Source organism: Polypterus senegalus, chromosome 15 (genome assembly GCF_016835505.1).
Source record: "Polypterus senegalus isolate Bchr_013 chromosome 15, ASM1683550v1, whole genome shotgun sequence".
In the NCBI taxonomy this organism is placed as follows: Eukaryota; Metazoa; Chordata; class Cladistia; order Polypteriformes; family Polypteridae; genus Polypterus; species Polypterus senegalus.
The window spans coordinates 113,634,075-113,653,862 of NC_053168.1; the positions used below are offsets into that span (position 1 = coordinate 113,634,075).

The 19,788-nt window shown below is 35.4% G+C and overlaps 1 protein-coding gene across 3 annotated transcripts in view; it reads left to right on the forward strand.

Moving 5' to 3' along the window:
- Nucleotides 1-19,788, forward strand: part of stx17 (syntaxin 17) — a 73,717-nt gene that overhangs the window by 3,022 nt on the left and 50,907 nt on the right. For 2 of the 3 annotated variants that reach the window (XM_039736621.1, XM_039736622.1), the window contains exon 2: nt 11,375-11,566. In XM_039736621.1, coding sequence (XP_039592555.1) covers nt 11,444-11,566 — 123 coding nt within the window. In that variant the 5' untranslated portion in view covers nt 11,375-11,443. The remainder of the gene's footprint in view (nt 1-11,374; nt 11,567-19,788) is intronic. The other variant, XM_039736624.1, reaches the window with a different exon arrangement.

Sequence of the window (19,788 nt, forward strand, 5' to 3'; positions counted from 1 at the left end):
GATTTAGGACAAATTTTTATCCTAGTGTGATTTTTAGTACAATTCTTAGGAGTAATTCTGAGATGCTTTATAAATACTTGCCCAGTTTTCTTGAGGAGGGGAATAAGTTGGCCGTTTCATTCAACCTAAGTGATCTCGGCTTGAATACTCTAAAAACCATGAAAATGGGTGTGGATGTTAGGAGACACTTTTTATCCCCTAATCCTCTGGCTATAAATGGAGTCACTGCCAACAGGGTAGAATAATTGCAATTTCATAGCACCCTACCACTGGAATGAAAATATAACTTTTCTCAACAAAAATGATCAGCTGTATATATTTTTCCTCCTGCAACTTGGTGTTTCAACAGTCAGATCAGTACAGGCTTTGGAAAGTTACATCTCCACTTTATACGTAACTATACGGTATGGCAATTCATCTGGTTATTTAAAAGAAAAACGGCAGCATTTCATTTGCAAAGCAAAAGGGTTGTTGGCCTGAATCTTGAGTGTTTTGATGACCTGTACACATGAAGGTTCAGGAAATGTCCACCCATGTAATCGAAGACCGCACTCACCCAGGTATCCATTTCTTTCACCTATTACCATCATGGAACCATTACCTTGCTTAAAAGTCAGAACTGATTGGTACACAATTAGTGATGCTGCAATTGATCAGATGCTGATCTAAATTGGCCAGCATTTTTGCTGCAAAAGACAAGGTGAATTGGTCGATCATAAAAAAATGTTTTTTTTACTTGGGGTATTATGGTAGTTGAGATAGTATGTCTTTTTTTGCGCTGCAAAGTTCCTTTTAAATAGAGAACAGGAATCTGTTCCAGGAAGATAGATTAAGTAATCGTGGACCTCAGGATGAAGTTTGTCCTTTAGTGCAATTTCACAGATTAGTCCTTTCCCAATTGCTGGATTTTAAACGGCTCACCCAATCATCGATAGGCTGACCTGGATTAACTTGCTTTCACAGCAAAATTTACATGCCCTTATGAATTTAGCAATGAAAATCCGATCAACCACAGACTTCAAGTCTGAGAAACTGAGGGCACAGCCTTTTGGCTAGTTCTAGTGGCAGTACATGAAGATTATCAGCATATCCTCCAGAACTGGAGTAACACTGAACCATGTTTTGTCTGGTAATTGTGTGCCAGAAGATTGCAAAGGTTAATTACAGTACTTTCATGTTCACATTTACAAAGGAAGACTCCCTAGTACCCACTCTTAAATGGTAAATTACCCTGTTCAGACCTGAGATGTCAGATAGTTGGCCTCAACTTTAGTACAGTAATTATGTGCATGGCATCATGTATTATTTTAAGAATGGAAAAGAGAGCACATTGATATTTGTACTGACTATTTGATTTACATTAGATTACTTTGCTTGTTTTTTTTTTTTAAAGCCATAATTGAAATGAACTGCAATACATTGTGGAATTAATATTGTTGCCTTATTCTATGCCAGACCTTGAATCACAAATGCATTAATGAGCATATTGGGTATACAGTCATGGCCGAAATTATCAGCACCCCTGGAATTTTTCCCAGAATATTGTTGCAATTACAAATGTTTTGGTATGCACATGTTTATTTTATTTTTACACAAAAAAACAGAGGAAAAAAAGCCAAATCTGACATCCTGTCACACAGAACTCCAAAAATGGGTCGGACAAAATTATTGGCACCTTTTCAAAATTGTGGGTAAATCGTATTATTACAAGCATCTGATGCTTGTTAGAACTCACCTGTGACAAGAAACAGGTGCTGGCAATATAGCAATCGCACCTGAAGCCAGTTAAAATGGAGAAAAGTTGACTCATCCTTTCTGTTGTGTGTCTGAGTGTGCCACACTAAGCATGGAGAACAGAAAGCAGAGTAGAGAATTGTCTGAGTACTTGAGAACAAAAATTGTGGAAAAATATCAACAGTCTCAAGGCTACAAATCCATCTCCAGAGATCTTCATGTTCCTTTGTCCTCTGTACGCAACATAATACAGAAGTTCTCAACACATGGCACTGCAGCTAATCTCCCTGGACGTGGACGGAAGAGAAAAATTGATAAAAGACTGCAACGAAGGATAGTCCGAATGGTAGCTTAACAGCCCCAATCAACTTCAAAGCATATTCAAGCTGTTTGCAGACTCAGGGTGCAACAGTGTCAGCTCGAACTATCCGTCGACATCTGAACGAAATGAAACACTATGGCAGGGGAGCCAGGAGGACCCCACAGCTGACACAGAAACATAAAAAAGCCAGGCTGGATTTTGCCAAAATGTACTTGAGGAAGCCAAAATCCTTCTGGGTGAACGTCTTGTGGACAGATGAGACCAAGGTAGAGCTTTTTGGTAAAGCTCATCATTCTACTGTTAGAAAACAGAATGAGGCCTACGAAGAAAAGAACACAGTACCTACAGTCAAACATGGTGGAGGTTCTAAGATGTTTTGGGGATGTTTTGCTGCCTCTGGCAGTGGATGCCTTGACTGTGTGCAAGGCATCATGAAATCTGAAGACTACCAAAAGATATTGGGGCGCATTGTAAGGCCCAGTGTCAGAAAGCTGGGTCTGCGTCAGAGGTCATGGGTGTTCCAGCAGGACAATAACCCCAAACATGCCTCTAAAAGCACCCAGAAATGGTTGAAGACAAAGTGCTTGAGAGTTCTGAAGTGGCCAGCAATGAGACTGGATCTAAATCCGATTGAACACTTATGGACAGATCTCAAAACTGCTGTTGGGAGAAGGCGTCCTTCAAATCTGAGAGCCCTTGAGAAGTTTGCAAAAGAAGAGTGGTCAGAAATTCCAATTGAGAGGTGTAACAAGCTTGTTGATGGTTATAGGAAGCGCTTGATTTTAGTTATTTTTTCAAAAGGGCGTGCAACCAAATATTAAGTTGAGGGTACCAATAATTTTGTCCAGCCCGGTTTTTGAGTTTTGTGTGAAATGATGTCAGATTTTGCTTTTTTTTTCTCTGTTTTTTGTTTTTCCAATGCACATAAAGAAAATAAACGTGTATATCAAAACATTTGTGATTGCAACAATTTTATGGGAGGAATGGTGCATTTTCTGGGAAAATTCCAGGGGTGCTGATTAATTTCAGCAATGACTGTAGGTGTCTGCTGAAGTGAAGATTCTTCAGAGGTATTTCTTTAAAGGTCAAAAGATGCTTCCAAAGGGATGATGCTGGACAGCCTGTTCTACTAGCCAGTCTATTTTCAGTTATTATTGCTCAGGAATGCTGCCATTGTTTGAATTCAATTGCCCCACTTATGACTTTTTGGAATTCTTCTTTCATGGAGATTATTTATTTCCATTTTGTGAAGACAGCCAATGTGCATGCACGCGTGTGTGTGTGTGTGTGTGTGTGTGTGTGTGTGTGTGTGTTCAGATGCCACTTAGTTAGGCACATTTTTGTGATTGCTCTGCTGATATGTGTGACATCTCCAGTTTTGTGAAGAAATCTTCCCTTTACCAAAACAAGATGATGGGAAATTTCCATGATTTTCATCAATGTCCACTTAAAGCTGCAATGTTTGACACTGAACATGTTTTAGAAGGTTGCTCAAATATGTTAAAACGTCTGATTTAAAATGGAAATGTCCATGCAGACACATGTGACATGCCAGAACATTTAGTCCTTTGTCCTTCATTTATTAGGGATACTCTGATCAGACCAGTACCGATCACTGATTTCGTGTTACTTGATCTGCCAATTCTGATACAGATTCCTGCATAACCAGTCGCATAAAAGCCTTATGTCTTATATTAAAATGTACAGTATTTGTGTATTTAAACTGTAGACCACAGATGTTAACTGTTCATTTTTTTATTTACAAAATGAATTTCTGTAGGCCTGTTGCTCAGTGACTATATAACACTAAAATAAACAATTTCCTTAAAATACACATTTTAATAAAATATATACAAACATTTGGCATACATATGGCACAAAAGAAAATAAAGTGCTTCTCATAATTACAAGCTGTCATATTACTTATTAATTTTTTTTCTGTAATGTACCTGTCTGAAACAAAGCTTAATTAAAAAAAGGTAGTTTTTACCATTCCTCAAACAAAACAAAAAAACATAGCATTATAGATATACAGATAGGTGTGTGTGTCTGTACAATAAATACCTATACTCTCACACAATCAGTTATAGATATTGGCAATTTAACACTGCTTTAATGTAAATATACAAGCACTTAAAGGTTTCAATAATTTTTAATCAAAATTTCCCAGTTTTATTGCTGTTAAAATATAAATTTACTGTATTTATACAGGTTTAAAATTTTTTTTTTCTGTGTATCAGCTAGACCTTCATAATTCTTGAGGTGATATTATACACACAGTACAAATCTTTAAAAAAGCGCAAAAGTATCAAATGTTCATATGCTCTTCATCAAGAAGACGGAAGACTAACATGCTTAACGGGTTAATTAAATAAAAGACACATTTTGCTGTTAAAGCTAACAAGCCTGTTGTTTACTAAACAACAATTTCAAATTTGTTGCTGCACTTAAAACAAGCCTGCTGTCCAAACTAAAACAGTATCCATTTTAATTAAAGAACAAAGATTAATGAATTCAGAACTTTTTTATTTTAGATAGAGAACTTTATTAATTTAAGTAGCTTTTCCTGCCATTTGTCTAATTGTACAGGATGACTTCTTAGATTCCTTTTTCTCAGTTTATTACACCATTTTCTTTAACATAAAGGCTAATATTCCAATTGCCTGTCGCTCTCGTAAACAAACCTTGACTTTGTTTACACATAAAAGGAAAATGCGCTGGCTCAACTACCGTAATGTCTCATGTAAAAGAGCACTGCAGGTAATTTACTGTAAAGCTTAGAAAAGCAGTGGCTGGAAGATCACATATCAAGTCTTTTTTAGTGAAGGATGGCTGATTGATATTGTTGGTCAATCGATCAGCGCATCCCTACCGATTATGTTTCACGAAGAAGAATTTGGCAATGGAGCTGTGCTTCTTCATTTATTGCTTGTTCAAGAGCAGGCATGATATTTTCAACATTTCATTGGCTTTTTCTGTTTTTTTAAAAAGTGCATCTGTGATCCGAATTTCTGAAAGGGCATTTACAGCCTTTGATCTTATGTTTGGATGCTGTTTCCTAATTATAGCGACCTCAATACTTTGTTAAACTTGCTCTTTTGCAGGTTAGTTTCATAGGAATGGTTATAGTAGTAACTGAGCTGTATTTTGTCAAATCTTTCTTTGCAAATCCTGATCCTGTTCCAAAAAGTAGGATACTGGGTTATCCCCATCTTTAGCCTCACAGATCATACAATACTGGCATAATCTGTTTCAGAAATGCAGGATTGGCTAAATCAATGTTTGTTTTCTGAAACCGAATTAGCCCAATTTCCAAAAATCCTTACTTCCTTTAACCAGATTTCTTGGTAAGGAACACTTTATCATAGAGAAAATTAGAATATTAGGCTTTATGATACAGAAAGTGGGGAGAAAATAAAGGAATTCGAGACATTGTCCTGTGCATGGCAGGAAAAGCTACTTTAATGAATTCATACTTTTTTTTTATTTAGTCCTTTAATTGGACACACTGCTTCTTTGAAGTGTGGATGATGAGCGAGTATGTGCTAAGTACTGCAGCTTACATTCTCAATTAGAAAAAAAGATGAAGAATTTGAAGTCGCTGCCTAGTAATTGGTTTGCTAGCTTAACAGCAAATTTTCCCTCTTTTACTTGTAAACTTGTTAATTGTGTTAGCCTTGTATCATCTTGATAAACATTTTATGAACATTTGATAGAGTTGCTGCTTTTTTAAGGGTTTGTACTGTGTTTATTGTTTGTGTGAATCATACAGTATATATTTGGGAAGGAAACAAATGCTTCATAATTAAAATGCTAATCCATATTTGTAATTATACCTCAAGAATTAGGATTGTCTAGCAGGTACATACTGTAAAAAAAAACAAAACATCTATACATCTATATGTGAATGTTGTATTTTAACGAGAGTTCCTCCCATGGCTGGGGTTCAAGGTCTTTTTTTTTTTTGTTCAATTTTGAGTCGTTGAGGCATGTTAATGTTACGCTTCCACTGGCTACTTTGGTTTCCTTTCCCAGTCCAAAGACGTGCAAGATGGTCGTTGTTAAATTACCCTGTGTTTGTGTGTGTGCTATTCATCCTGTGATGGACAGGCATTCTGTCTTAAGGATTGCTCTTGCCTTGTGTCTGATGCTTGCTCAAATGACATCCAGCTTCTCTGCAACCCTGCTTTGGGTAAGCAGGTTAAAAAAAATGGATGAATGGATATATGTTTAGAATTTGAATGTGAAAATCACAAATAATTGATAAAATGAATGATTGTAAAGGTTTGTTGAACAATTTACAATTTAACAGTTATGGAAAATGTTTGGTAAACTTTTCATTTTCCATACCTTTGCTGTTTTCATGTAATAATATAAAAACTGTATAGAAAATATAGTTCTGAAACACATACCAGCAAAGAATTGTAGTCCTCATTGTATTTTACTTTTATTTTATACTAAACAGTATAAAAACTATAGAGTTCAATCATTCACTCATCTATAGAAACACTATTTCACATTTAATTAAAAAGCTGAAATGTGGCAGGTTGATATAGTACTTCTAGGGCAGTAACTGTCTGCTAAGAAAGAATTTTTGATATATCAATATTTAGGGATAACCCTTCTCCCCTAATAGAGAATTAAAATCTCGAAAAGATTGTTAGCTGTTTTGATATTTATTACTATTATGCTAACCTAGATAATTTGTGCTGTACTGAGAATGTGATTTATACAAATTAAGGATGCAGAAGTGATCGACGGGCCATGTGCATAGCACTTCTAAACAACAGAATAGATGGATGATTGAAGAAAGAGTGGTGTTCTGGACAGGATAAAAGAGACATGATCAAGTTCTGAAAAGGAAAGGGAAAGTTCTGCGAACCTCAAAGAAGATGCAGTACTTACTGGTTAGCAAGCAATGTTTTTGGCTGTTGAGTACCAGCACTCTTAGATGTGTACCGGCTTTCATCTTAGTTGTCCATTCCATTTTACTGACCTCCAGCCTCCGAAATCAGACCCCCACTATCTCACCCCCGTTCTTTTATAGTGCTGCTCCAAACTTTAAGGGAGAAACTTTGGTTTTAAATAGTGGTAGTTAAATTTCTAATGGGGAAACCCAATAAATTGTGTTGCGATGCTTGAAGCTACTGTTCCACATCCCTCATGTTAATACATTGGAGTAACACATATGGTATAAACACTTGTGTATATCCACTTCATGCACTGCTTTGCATATGTATTCAATTCTGCAGACATCAAAGAGGGACTACATGCAACGAATGAAAATAAATACTGTACTTCGTGAATGGCATCAGCAAATCAAAATTGTAAATCCCAAATAATTATACTCAAATTTCACATTATTCCTACACATTACCTGTTTAAATTCAAAAGAATACACTTTTCTGTAACATTGAGTTTTGCAATGACCATCTACAAAACCCTAGAAACTAGGAAAAGGAGAAGAAGGCTGGAATTGATCTAATGAAGGTAATGTTTTACTCATTGACAATTTGTGTAAAGCCTGTTCAAGAGCAAGCATCTTCAAAGATTTGTGTATCACAGTGGGTTAGTTCAGTCATGTCATATTTAAGTCTTATTTTATTCTAAATGTTTTATTCAAACATCTGCAAAGGACATCTTATTTCTGCATTACTGTAGTAGTTTGCTGGTTAAAGAAAAAAATATCAACTCTGTCTTAATAAGCAAGTCAACTCAACTGAAGCAACAAATTGTGGGGACTCTATTCTCTTCTGCTGTAAAAGACATGACAGCGGTGATCATACTGTACTTCTGAATTTCATAATGGAGACTCCAGATTTGATCATTTTATAAGACTCCAGAAACAGAGTGAAGTCAAAGGCATGTAATTTAAATGATAAAGTCAGTTAACAGCATTTACTGTATTTATGACATATTAAGAAATTGATTGAAATGAGCAGCAATATCCTCATGGGCTCACCAGAAGATACTGAAAAATTGTTTGTGCTGTTTGATCTGAATACTCGCAAATGGCTGTAAAGAATTTTCAGCTTATGTTACAGGGTTCTTGTCCTTCTTGCCTTCAAGTAAGCAGAAAGTGTAGATAAATTGTGACAGTAATGAAGCTGCATATGCCTGAATTTTTAATATTGTTTTCTTAGTAAGAAGAGTTTATATTATTATGCCTTTCTTTCTGTGGCATTGTAGTTTGAATAAAATTTAAGTGTACAGCATACATCTAACGGCAAAAGATATCTTGGAGAATTGACACAATATAAGATGGCATATGAGAGAGAGCGCCAAGATTTCTTCTCAGAGTTCCCAGATAAGCAAAAAGAGATCCTTCCATCAGGCAGCCTTTAGGCTGCAAAGCAGCTGCTCAAACACACTACATCACCTTTCATTTTTTTAATATTAAACATGCTTTCATTTTTCCACAGCAACAAAAAAAAAATTCACCAAATGTATGCTATTTTTCCAATAAAAGAAAGTTTTAAATAAATAATAAATATAAATTTATTAAAGTTAATTTTTGAAAACCAGATTATTACGATGGCAAACAAACATAATAAACGGGAGAACCATTTATTTTAAAATGAATACAGAGAATACAAAGAAAAAATAGAAATAAAATAAATTTATATAGAAAAACACAAAGCAAGATTCAAGCCCCATCCAAAAATGTCCTCTGTTTTTAAAAGAAAAATGGATTTTGTAAGTGTAGCATGTAGCATGTGTTAGTAGACTACATCAATTACACACTTTTTAACAACACTACTTTATCATGTAGTTGAAAACATGGCCCAAATAGTCTCGTAGACGTTGTGGCTTGATAACTTTCACAAACTGCAGATTCCAGTCCTAGTGTTGTACAAATTGCATTGATTAATGTCCTGTTGTTAGCTGTTTGGTTCTGGAGGGTCTAAAAATATCTTTATTTCTAATTTCTTAAACATAATATTTCTGAAAGATACACACAAAGAGATGAAATCTCTTGAGTCTCGTGTGCGATTAACGGTAATTCCAAGCTCCTTAGTAAAAATACATATCATTCTATAGAATCGTTGCAGAGGTAAGTCCTTTTAATACTTTGAGTCCTTTAAACACTTTGAGCGCAAAGTACGAATTAACTTGTATGGCATTGAGACTGTCAAGGCCTGATGTATGAGATAATTTGTAGCTGCATATATATTTACCTAGTAACAGTGCTGCCAACTAGAGGATAGCTTTAGAATTTTTTTCTTCCCTGTTGCGTCAAATCCTGTAGTTTTTTGTTTTATGAAGCGTACAAGACAGATATTTTTCCACAATTTCATTAGCGAGTGTTGGGGGGATTAAGAGAAAAGCCAACATTTGCTTCTGGAACGAAAAATCATGTAATGCTGGTACAATACCATTTTATAAATTTGTTTTTTCTGTACTTTTCTAGTATTGGCATATTGTGGAAGTCTTGTATGGTCAGTCTCATAATGTAATCAGCCATTTTGATGAGATACAATTCCTCAACAGGAGTTGTATTCAATTTCCCCCCTCCATCAGTTAAAGAATTAGCAGCTCTCTGTTTGGATGCTAAGTGCAAAGCTATATGTATTTTAATAATTTTGGTATATGTTCTTGTATATAATCTGCCAAATGTGCTTTACATTACTGAATAAATAATTTTTTAAAGTATTTTTGAAGTGTGACATTTACCCACTACTACATTTATAGTCAAGCTTGGCAATTCATAGGGAACGTTTAATTGGAATAGAGCTATTAACATTCCATTTTGCAATGCAAAAATTAAGAATTGTAATGTACTTAAGGATCAGTCTGCTGTGGGTTGCCATGACACCTCTCTTGCTTTCTTAAGAGCAAGAGCATTTTTTTTTTTGTTTTGTTATAAATCAAGTATTATTTCTTATTCAACTTGTTCAAGGCTGCCAGTGTCATTATTACATTTTACATCTTACAACAATTAAAACTCTAAACTTTTTAAATTATTCCATAATACACTGTATATCTCATAACCATCACACTTCAAAGTCACAGGTACTCTATCTGTAGACGATACACTCCCATCTGTCTCTTTTTGAAACATGATTGGTGTTCTCCATGATTGCTTTTCAGGGTTGCTTAAATAGCACCAGAGAGCACATAATCATGGATTGTCTTAAGTCCATCTTGAGTTAATGAGAAACACTTTTTGTTCTGATTGAAAATACGACCGACATTATAAAAATACAAGAAATTATATGGTAAAATCAAGCCCCAACTTATCCGTGGAAGAACTTAAACGCAAGTATATACAGTACTTGAAATTGCCTGCAGCTCCCAGCAGTTCAGGCAGTATTACACTATTAGGCAGATTCAGAGGTGCAGGGATTGCTACAAAAGGTTATTTAAGCAGACTCTTTAAACAGGAGATAAGACGCTGCATGGATGACAATCAACAGTCTTTAATTGCATCACACACGCTATTGGATTATAGCTTCAACTACAGTGAATTACAGTTTTGTCTGGATGCATGTGTTGTCCTGTGTCTGCATGTACGTGTGGTTTCATTTTGATTAGATATGTCTTCATTCTGCAGAGCAGTCCCAGTCACATCAGCTGTTCACACTGCAATGGGCACCTGGAAGGACAAGACTTTACATTTCCTTCATAGGGCTCTTCACAAGGATTTTCTATTCCAAACTCTGTTGTCATCTGCTTCTGCTGTACTGGACTGTGGTGGACTTTGTTGTTTGTGTTTAATTGTTTACTCATAGCATATGCAAATAATTATCACTGTCAGGGAATATAAACATAAACAATATTGTTTATGTTCTTCATTATTTGTTTAATAAATTCTTCATTTATCGATTCATTGTGTGGCTTATCAGTGTCCCTGTGTATATGTGCCAGGTCAAGGCTGGGTGTGTTCCTGGGGTCCCCGCAATAAATGAAAACCAATCACTGTCTTCGAACGGTGTAAATCTTACTGTAGTGTGCTTGCGACTGCTAGAATGTAAGAATTGAAATCAAGCTGTTTATACACCCAGATTATGGAATACGATTTGATTGGTAGGTTTTCTTGGTTTATGTGGTTTTGCTTGGTTCCAGCATTGATTGAGTATAAAATTCAGTTTTTTTTTTTTTAACAATAATAGCAATGATTGTGAGTTAGCAGAGGAAAAATATTTAAAAGTGAATGGTCTGTTTTCCCCTTTATATAAATAAAAATAATTTTTTTATTGTAATAATTTTATTTTTTTATCTTAAGTTCTTTTGACTGTTTTAACTAACTACATTATAAACTACAATTTTGAGTGTATTTTCGACTTATGATTGCACCTCCTGTTCCTATTTCTCTAGTACAGAGCTTTTTGAAAAGTCCAATGAAAAGAACAGATGTTGGAGAATTTGTCATGACATCCTGGCATTATGGCAGGTGATGTGGAAAAACTGTCTCTTCGTCGTCTGGAGCTTCCCATTCAGAAGTTTGTAAAAGTTGCAATTCCCACTGATTTGGAACGACTGAAAAAGCATCAGATTAATATTGAAAAGGTATTGAATATTTGGTTTATTTGTTTTATGTTTTTATGTTGATTATGTTTTTTATGTTTTTATGCTGCTGCCTCGCAGTTAGGAGACCCGGGTTCGCTTCCCGGGTCCTCCCTGCGTGGAGTTTGCATGTTCTCCCGTGTCTGCATGGGTTTCCTCCGGGTGCTCCGGTTTCCTCCCACAATCCAAAGACATGCAGGTTAGGTGGATTGGCGATTCTAAATTGTCCGTAGTGTGTGCTTGGTGTGTGGGTGTGTTTGTGTGTGTCCTGCGGTGGGTTGGCACCCTGCCCAGGATTGGTTCCTGCCTTGTGCCCTGTGTTGGCTGGGATTGGCTCCAGCAGACCCCCGTGACCCTGTGTTCGGATTCAGCGGGTTAGAAAATGGATGGATGGATGGATGTTTTATGTTGAGGAAGTGGCATTGTGGTACTGTTATTTGTGCTGCTGCTTTACTGCTCCAGAAGACTGCATTCTCAATTCCAGCTTAGTCACTCAGTGGAATTTAGCATTTTTGTTGAGTCCATGTGATTTTTCCTTGGTGTACTGTGGTTTACTTCCTTCAGTTTCAAAGACATGTAGATAAGGTTTATTCGTCAATTTAACCTGGCCTGGTAAAAGTTTGTGTGTTCTGCAGTGGCTGTGTTGACCGTCCTGACTCGGCCTGTGATTTATTCCTGATTCTATTTCTTACATCTGGCAATAATAAAATAAATACCTTCTCGTCATAAATATTGTTTATTTTTTATGCTGTCTAATGAAACATACCAACTAGATGTGTGGTTAATATGATGTTGCAAAATGTCTGTGTTCTGGGATTTTCGAATAACAACCTGTTGATTTGGTGAACATTCATTTACAATGAAGCTTTCAGGAAATTAATAATAAAAGTGTATTTTTCTGAAAAATGGATAAATCTCACTAAATTTATTTATAGAGTGGAGACCTTGGCCTCATAAATTTCTAAAGCTGATATAATATTGCACAACTTCTACACTTGCTGATTGTGTTGCTAGAAGGGCATGTTAGATTTAATGACTTCATGATGACCATCCACCACAGTTGTGCTCTTGCCTTTTTGTGACAGCCAATAGTGTACTGCCTGATGGAGCCGGTGCACTGTGAAAAGTTAACAGCTACGACAAGTTCAATTACAATCTCATCTTGCCGAACCACTCCCCCATCCCACCCCAACCTCTCTTGGTATGAAAAACACAAGATAGACAGATGAGCTTCTCTTCTTCTTGTGACGTTTAAAACACCCATGTTTGACGATCATTCATTGGTTATCACTCTTATGCCCACAAAGCCCGCTCTTATAACTATAGGCAAATCAAACCTGTTTGATTTTGTCGGAGCAATTCACGGACCAGTTGGGGTAATTTGCTGGGTATGTCACACTTGGCAATTGACAGTCAATTGAAGTGTGCCACTTACTGCCTCCGATTCACTAAGATTATGCAAATAAAGTTACAACAAACAATTGCTGAAAAACTTGTATAATCTGACATGACCTTAATATGATTTGTTTCCTAAGAACTTGACTGTTTTTTATAACTTGCAATTTTGGTGATTGTAATGATACTTATTATTTTTAGCCTTTGTTTTTAATTTTTAAAAATAAACATATGTTGGTATATTTTAAGAAGGTTCCTCCAGCCATCTTTCCATTTTCCTAATTTTTTTTCATCTTGAAAGCAAAGGTTACACAAATTTTTGTTTTGCATTTTCTGTCATTGTTTCCTTTTTACTTCCTGAGCATTTTCTTTCCTACTTTAATTTATCTAAAAGTGTTGTGTTTTGCCTTTTATACAATTAACATGCATCTATTTCCTAAATCCACTTAATCTAATTTAGGGGTTCTGCAAGTCATTGTTTCATTTGTGCGTTGTGCAAATCAGGAAACAACCTTAGATGGGACAACAGTATCTCCCGACACACTTGCACTCACCCAGGCCTAATTCATAGTCTCTAATTTAGCTGACACACTCTTCTTTGTGATGTGGGAGAAAGTTTTCAGTACGAGGAGAAAATTTCACATAGATTTGGAGGATCTGCAAACTCCTGATTAGAATATGACTCTAGACTTCTGGACCTTGTTTTGCCAAATGGGAACATAATGTAACAAACTTTGTATTAGTTCTCAGTTGTTTTTTTCTAAAATATTTTAAAGCCTGTAATATAGTCTAAACAGCAATATGTTGAATAGATTCAAGAAACAGGCAAAATTATGATTAAAATTTTTGTGTAAAATGCAATTCTTCATTATATCAATGGAGAGAAATGGTGTGGTGTGTACAGAGTAAATAAAGCATGCATATATTGTATACTAAACGGCACACCTAGAGTAAAGAGGGAACCCACTGACAAGTATCACCAGGCACTTAAACAATATACTATGGCAAATTGTTTCAAAAGAATTGATGAGATCTAAAAGAACAAGATGTTTGCATAAGTGGGCCTGCAGCTGGGCTGAAAAATAGCTTAAGCTTTGATCAGGACCAGATTTCTTTAAAATAAGTAAACTATTACCTGTTACTATAAACATAAAGTTAGCTAGTGGGCTATAACCTGTTAGCTGTGATCTTTAATGAGGCATTATTCTGATTTTTTTTTTTTTTTTTTTATTATCCTCCTTTAACTTTGTGTTCCTTCTTATTATGATTTTTTCCAATATTTATTGTTCCTTATAATATTTGACAAGGTTTTCAGCAGAGTTGATAACTTGTAAATATTTAAAAATACCTGCAAAGTCTTTACATGAGCAAGCTAGCAAATTACCTGTTACTGTACATTTTGAGGTGCTACAGGTGATTATTTTTAAATTTACTTAATTTATAGACCAAGTGGTGCTGTAGTGTTATGATTCTTCTTTAGGTACATGCAGGGAAAATACCGCCCTTTTTGCAATGATGAAAATGTTTTTAGTTTTAGGAGAAGGCTAAAGCAGGCATCATATTAAACTACTTCAGAGAGGATGTCAAACTTGACAATTACAGTGGCTTATCTTGTCACATGAAAAAATTGGATAATGAGCTCTCCCCTTTTTCTGACTGTCAATGTCAGTTTATTTATATAGCACATTTAAAACAACATAGGATGCTATGGCCAAAGTGCCTTACAATAATAGAATAAAAGAAAACAAATGAGTAACATAAATAGAAATAAAATATAAAAACATAAATAAAATACATAATAAATAGAAGTAATGTTATATAATCACAGTGAGGAAACCATCAGTATTATTGAAGGTCACGGAATTCAAGTGAATAGAAATGAGACTTTTAATCCTGTTTTAAACAGTTCCATTGTAGACTCCTTTATGTAACGAGGTAAATAGTTCCATAGGCGAGGGGTAGCAGCTGCAAAAGCCCTGTCCCACTTGGTTTTACACTTGGTATGAGGGACAACAAGAGACAACTGACCAAAAGATCTAAGCACTCTGGATGGCTGGTGTAAAGCACACAATTCAGATAAATAGGCAGTAATGTGCTGCTTGACAGAGCCGGAGTTGTACTAATGCCTTCTTGTTATGGTGAGTTCAGTCACAATACATTCCCCTTTTTTCTTTTTTTGTTCTGTTGTGATCCGTTATATTTTACGTGCATTGGACTTCATTGGTTGCCTAACATACTGTACACATAAGTCAGCCTCTAGAACTTAATTCAAAAGCGAAACTTAATGAAGCCTGCAATTAAAAATCCCTGAAAAAAAATAATTTAATGTGATGGGGCTTAAGAAAATATATTTTACATATGCAGCACAGTTTATCAACATAAAGATTGATGGTATTTTCAGAAGTTGTTGAAATTGTTTATTTTGGCAATGAAATTAATTTTGCTAATTGTATTTCTGTGTTTTAAGAATCTTATTTTTAAAATTTGTATACATATTTAAACATTCAGCTCAAGTTTTGTACAAACTATCTGTTTTAATAATGGAGTGGATTGTTTCTCTTTAGTCTACTTATTTTTTCTTGTAAATGTACAAATTCTGCATTTTAATGTTACCTACCTTAGGAGGACATATTTAGGGGAGTGAAAAACACAGCGCCTGTTATAAAGGAAGACATGCTTGTTAGAGGTTTGACTGCAAAGACCAACTGAACCACTAGAAACTCGCCCATCAAATCATGAAACTTCTACTAAGCTTTTAATTGGCAAAACATGAGTGATTTCAGGTAGTGTCATGTGAGGTATGAGGTAAAAGTGGCAAGAGATTCCAGATTCATATGTTTAGGTACAAAAAAGTCTAAAACAGCATCAAGTGATAACAGTGGTTACCAGTAGGAAATTTTGTTTGCAGAAAGTGAGCCCAATCAATTTTTTTCCCTGATAGGGTTTTATTCATTTTATAAACTCTTTTAACTAATTATAAGAAATATTTATGATAATACTAGCTGGACCCGTGCTATACTCTGCACATACAAATGGATTAAATACAATTTTAACAAAACATGATTGTTATTTTATTAAATTTCTTATAGCTTCTTTATATAACAGTTTTTTAGTTTGTCTTGCCAAAATGTATAAAGTGTTCTTCTGACTGACTCTTGAACATGCCACATAAAACTGGCCGTGCGACAGGCAAGATTTGTGCAAATCAATGCCAGCAACCAATAGAGTTTTCCCTTGAGCCTGTTTTTATAGTTAAAGCAAAGCAAACTCTTTCAGGGAATTACAGTATTTTAAATTCAAAATGATAGTCACTGGGGATCATTGAAATCCAAGGAATAAATGTTTTTTTACCTTTTGCTCAGCCAGTTATTAATGAGACCTCGGTAATATTTGATTTCAATGCAGTCATTCTGAAATGGGTACTGTTGCATAGTTTTGAAGCATTTAGATTAACAGCATTATTAGTTTACCAACTTTAAGGAACAGTTTATTAGGAGCAATTCCAGGAGGATTTAGAGAATTCAAAAATTCAATAGGAAAATGAACTGCTTCTTCATGATCTAAGCAGAATCAGTAGAGTTTTTTTTTATCACCATGTATTTTTTCAAGCAGATAATTGTTTCATTAGTAATGTAATTTTAAGGCGATAGTATGGCTGTTTCACATAACAACGAATCACTTTTTTATGTAAATTTATAATATCTCGGTATTTTTCTTGGCCAGTTCTTCAACGAAGTTGACCAAGTTTCCAAGGTTATTCGGAATTTCAATACCTCCATTAAAAGTCTCTTTTATTATGCCCGTTGCCTGTTTTCAAAAGCAGTTGTGAAAATGTACCAGCTGAACAGAACCTTCAACTGAACTCTCCCAACCATTAAGTTTACATTGTTTCTTACGTCCTTAATTGCTCTGCTCAGCGCTTGTATTCCCCCTTTCTGGGACGTAATATTGTCATTCCAAATAATAACCACACCATCTTTTAAAAGTTGAACTAGAGGAGTCCCTTTCTTGACATTACACACAGGAGCTTCACTGTAAGTTAGTTGTTATGACAACCTAAAAGTCAAATGAGTGGTTGCCCCCCCCCCTCCTTTCCAATAAAGTGGCAGCAATGCCAGAGGACACTACAGCTATTGCAACTAACATTGTATAACAGGACATGTAAATAATAACATTCTGTATTATTTGGATGGGCAACATACTCATGGCCAAGAGCATTGCTTTTCCTGACATCCGAAAATCCTACTATTGGGCGATCTCTGCTTTCTTCTTTGAAATGTTTTCCCGTTCCATGTATAATAATATGGTACTTCTTTGTATAACAAAGTCTTAGCAAAATAGTCAATTGAACATCATTCCAAAAATGCTTTAAGGATGGTAATAAGTGGTTCATTGATTCGTTCTGAAATGTTACTTGTTGTAAAATAAACACACTGATCATTTTCTAAATGAACACCAAAGTTTACAACAGGAGGGTATCTTTTATGAGTAGGGACAAATAAAATCCTCCATGCAGCTTAAGAAGAAGTTGTATAACTCCCTATATGGTATTGATACATCTCAGAATTCTCTATTATAAAAAAAAGTCTTGGAAGGAGACGAGACATGATTGTCTCAAAGACACTTTCACGTCCTGCAAGACAAATCTTCATGTCAATCGATGTAACCACACCCACGGCCGAAAGCCCCGCGAGACAAGAGCTTATGCAAAGAGATTTGGAAAAGTCCTGTGTGGTTATGTCGCACGCATTTCTTGTAAGAGAGAGTAAGAAATGATATTCACTCACAGGAAGTTATATGTTGCGTTGTCGTGATGTAATTTCAAACACTGAATCAAAATTCAATGCGATTTGATGAAAATGTAAAAGCAAAAAGAGATCGAATATATGGACATAGGTGATATGACAGAAGTGAGCCACGCAAAATGCAGATCCTGTGGCACGGCTGTAGCAGCAAGCCAGCAGCTGATCGAGCAAAGAGGAGGTAAAAAAAAACAAAAACACTGTGTTTCCCATTGTATCACCGTTTAAGATGGGGTATTGAGGTAGTGATCGCATCTCCTTGGGGTGCGCTCAGTTCCCCTCTTCACAGTGCAAGCGGCAGAGACGCAAAGTGGTTGGTGTGTAGCACAGGCGTGGGGGTTGAGTGACTGAGGCGAGCAGGGAGCCAAGTCCCCCAGTTCTTTAGTAACAATAGCAAATGTAGCTTGATCAGTTACTTTGTTTACATGTTTACAGATATATTTAACTGATTTAACTGACTTGCAAAACTTGAAGTTAATGTGAGCATTAAAAGTTTTGCATTAAAGAGGACAATATGGTACTACCCATCGATTATCAGTAGTCACATCAATTCTGCCTACTTTAATTTCAGCAAGTGAATCTCCCTCTTAAGGTGATCACTGTTTGTCTGCAGGATATCTGTCTTCTCCAGTTATTGTCTCACTGTGTTGGGATATCACTTTGAACACTTACCATCTTTCATGCAAAGCGATTTAAAATTTAGTAAGCTGCATCGACCATAAACCATATTGGATTTGATAATAGAAAACAATAATGAGTCTTGATGTGTTGTTGCCTGGAAATTCCACGCTGATGAATGAATCGATTTCATTAGACATCATTTTTTTTCCAACCACAGCAGTATGTGTACATAAGGCAAGTGTTTTTGCCACTCATTTGAATACATATAGCAAATTGCTGTGCCAAAGATTTTTCTTTTTGTTAACAAATTCATTACTTTTTTTTAACCTTTTAAATTTAAAATTCTGCTATTAATGACATGCCTTTTGTGAACTTGTTGACCCTCTAATAGCATGTCAGTTATTTCTGGCCATTTTAGATTGGTTGTGAAAGTTAAAAATAAATCTGGTCTAATGAATTTCCTTGCATACATTGTTGCATCCTGAGTCTATTTGTGCATATAATGCGGGCTTCCTGTAAAGGATGAAGGCAAAATAACTAATTGGCCCAAATTTTAAATGTCTCCATCACTGTTTATTGCATCCTTAAGATGAATGTAGTTACCTACACTAAGTTTCTTTTGGTTACTGTTGATAAAGGAAAGACATTCTGATTCTATTTTTGCATACATAATCAACTAAATATTGATTGCCGAGCTGCAGGTGGTTAATTTCGTTTTCTCTAGCCATGATACAAAATCCACAGAAATTCATTGTTGAAACTGTTTATGATTAATAGTTTTTTTTTTTTTTAGTATGGTGTCCATCTTCTCCATATGGAAACCTCAGAGGATATTGAAGAGCATCATAAGATCTGTGAATTTCAGATATACGTTAAAGTTGATTACTTTTTGAGTACAAAATAATATCTCTCTTTTGAAAATCATGGCCCGCTATTAATACAGCAACTTCATTATTGATAGGTGTATTGTACTGTCCATTATGATTCTGGCTGGATATTTTGTCAACGCGAAAAATAACTTTGAAATTGTTATTTTCATTATCATTATACTTTTCTGTTTTAAAGCTATTTTCCAAGTGTAAAATCAATTGTAAAACTTACAGCATATGCCTAAACTCTCTCCTTTCCATCTAAGAGCTTTACAGTGACAATATATTGTTGATATGGACCCAAGTCACTATATTAGTGTCGGTTTCATGCAATGTCGATGGATTATATTTAAAAGCAAAATTTACCTTACAACTCCAGTTCTTGGTGTTGCTTTTGAGTGTATATTTTTCAACGTAGCAGCTCTGTCTTCCTGAAGTTCGTTTAACCTCCTCCTTTCAGCAATTGACTGCATTTTTTGTAATCTAGCAGCTGTTTCTTCCTCAGATTAGTTCAGTCTCTTGCTTATAGCAGTTGAGC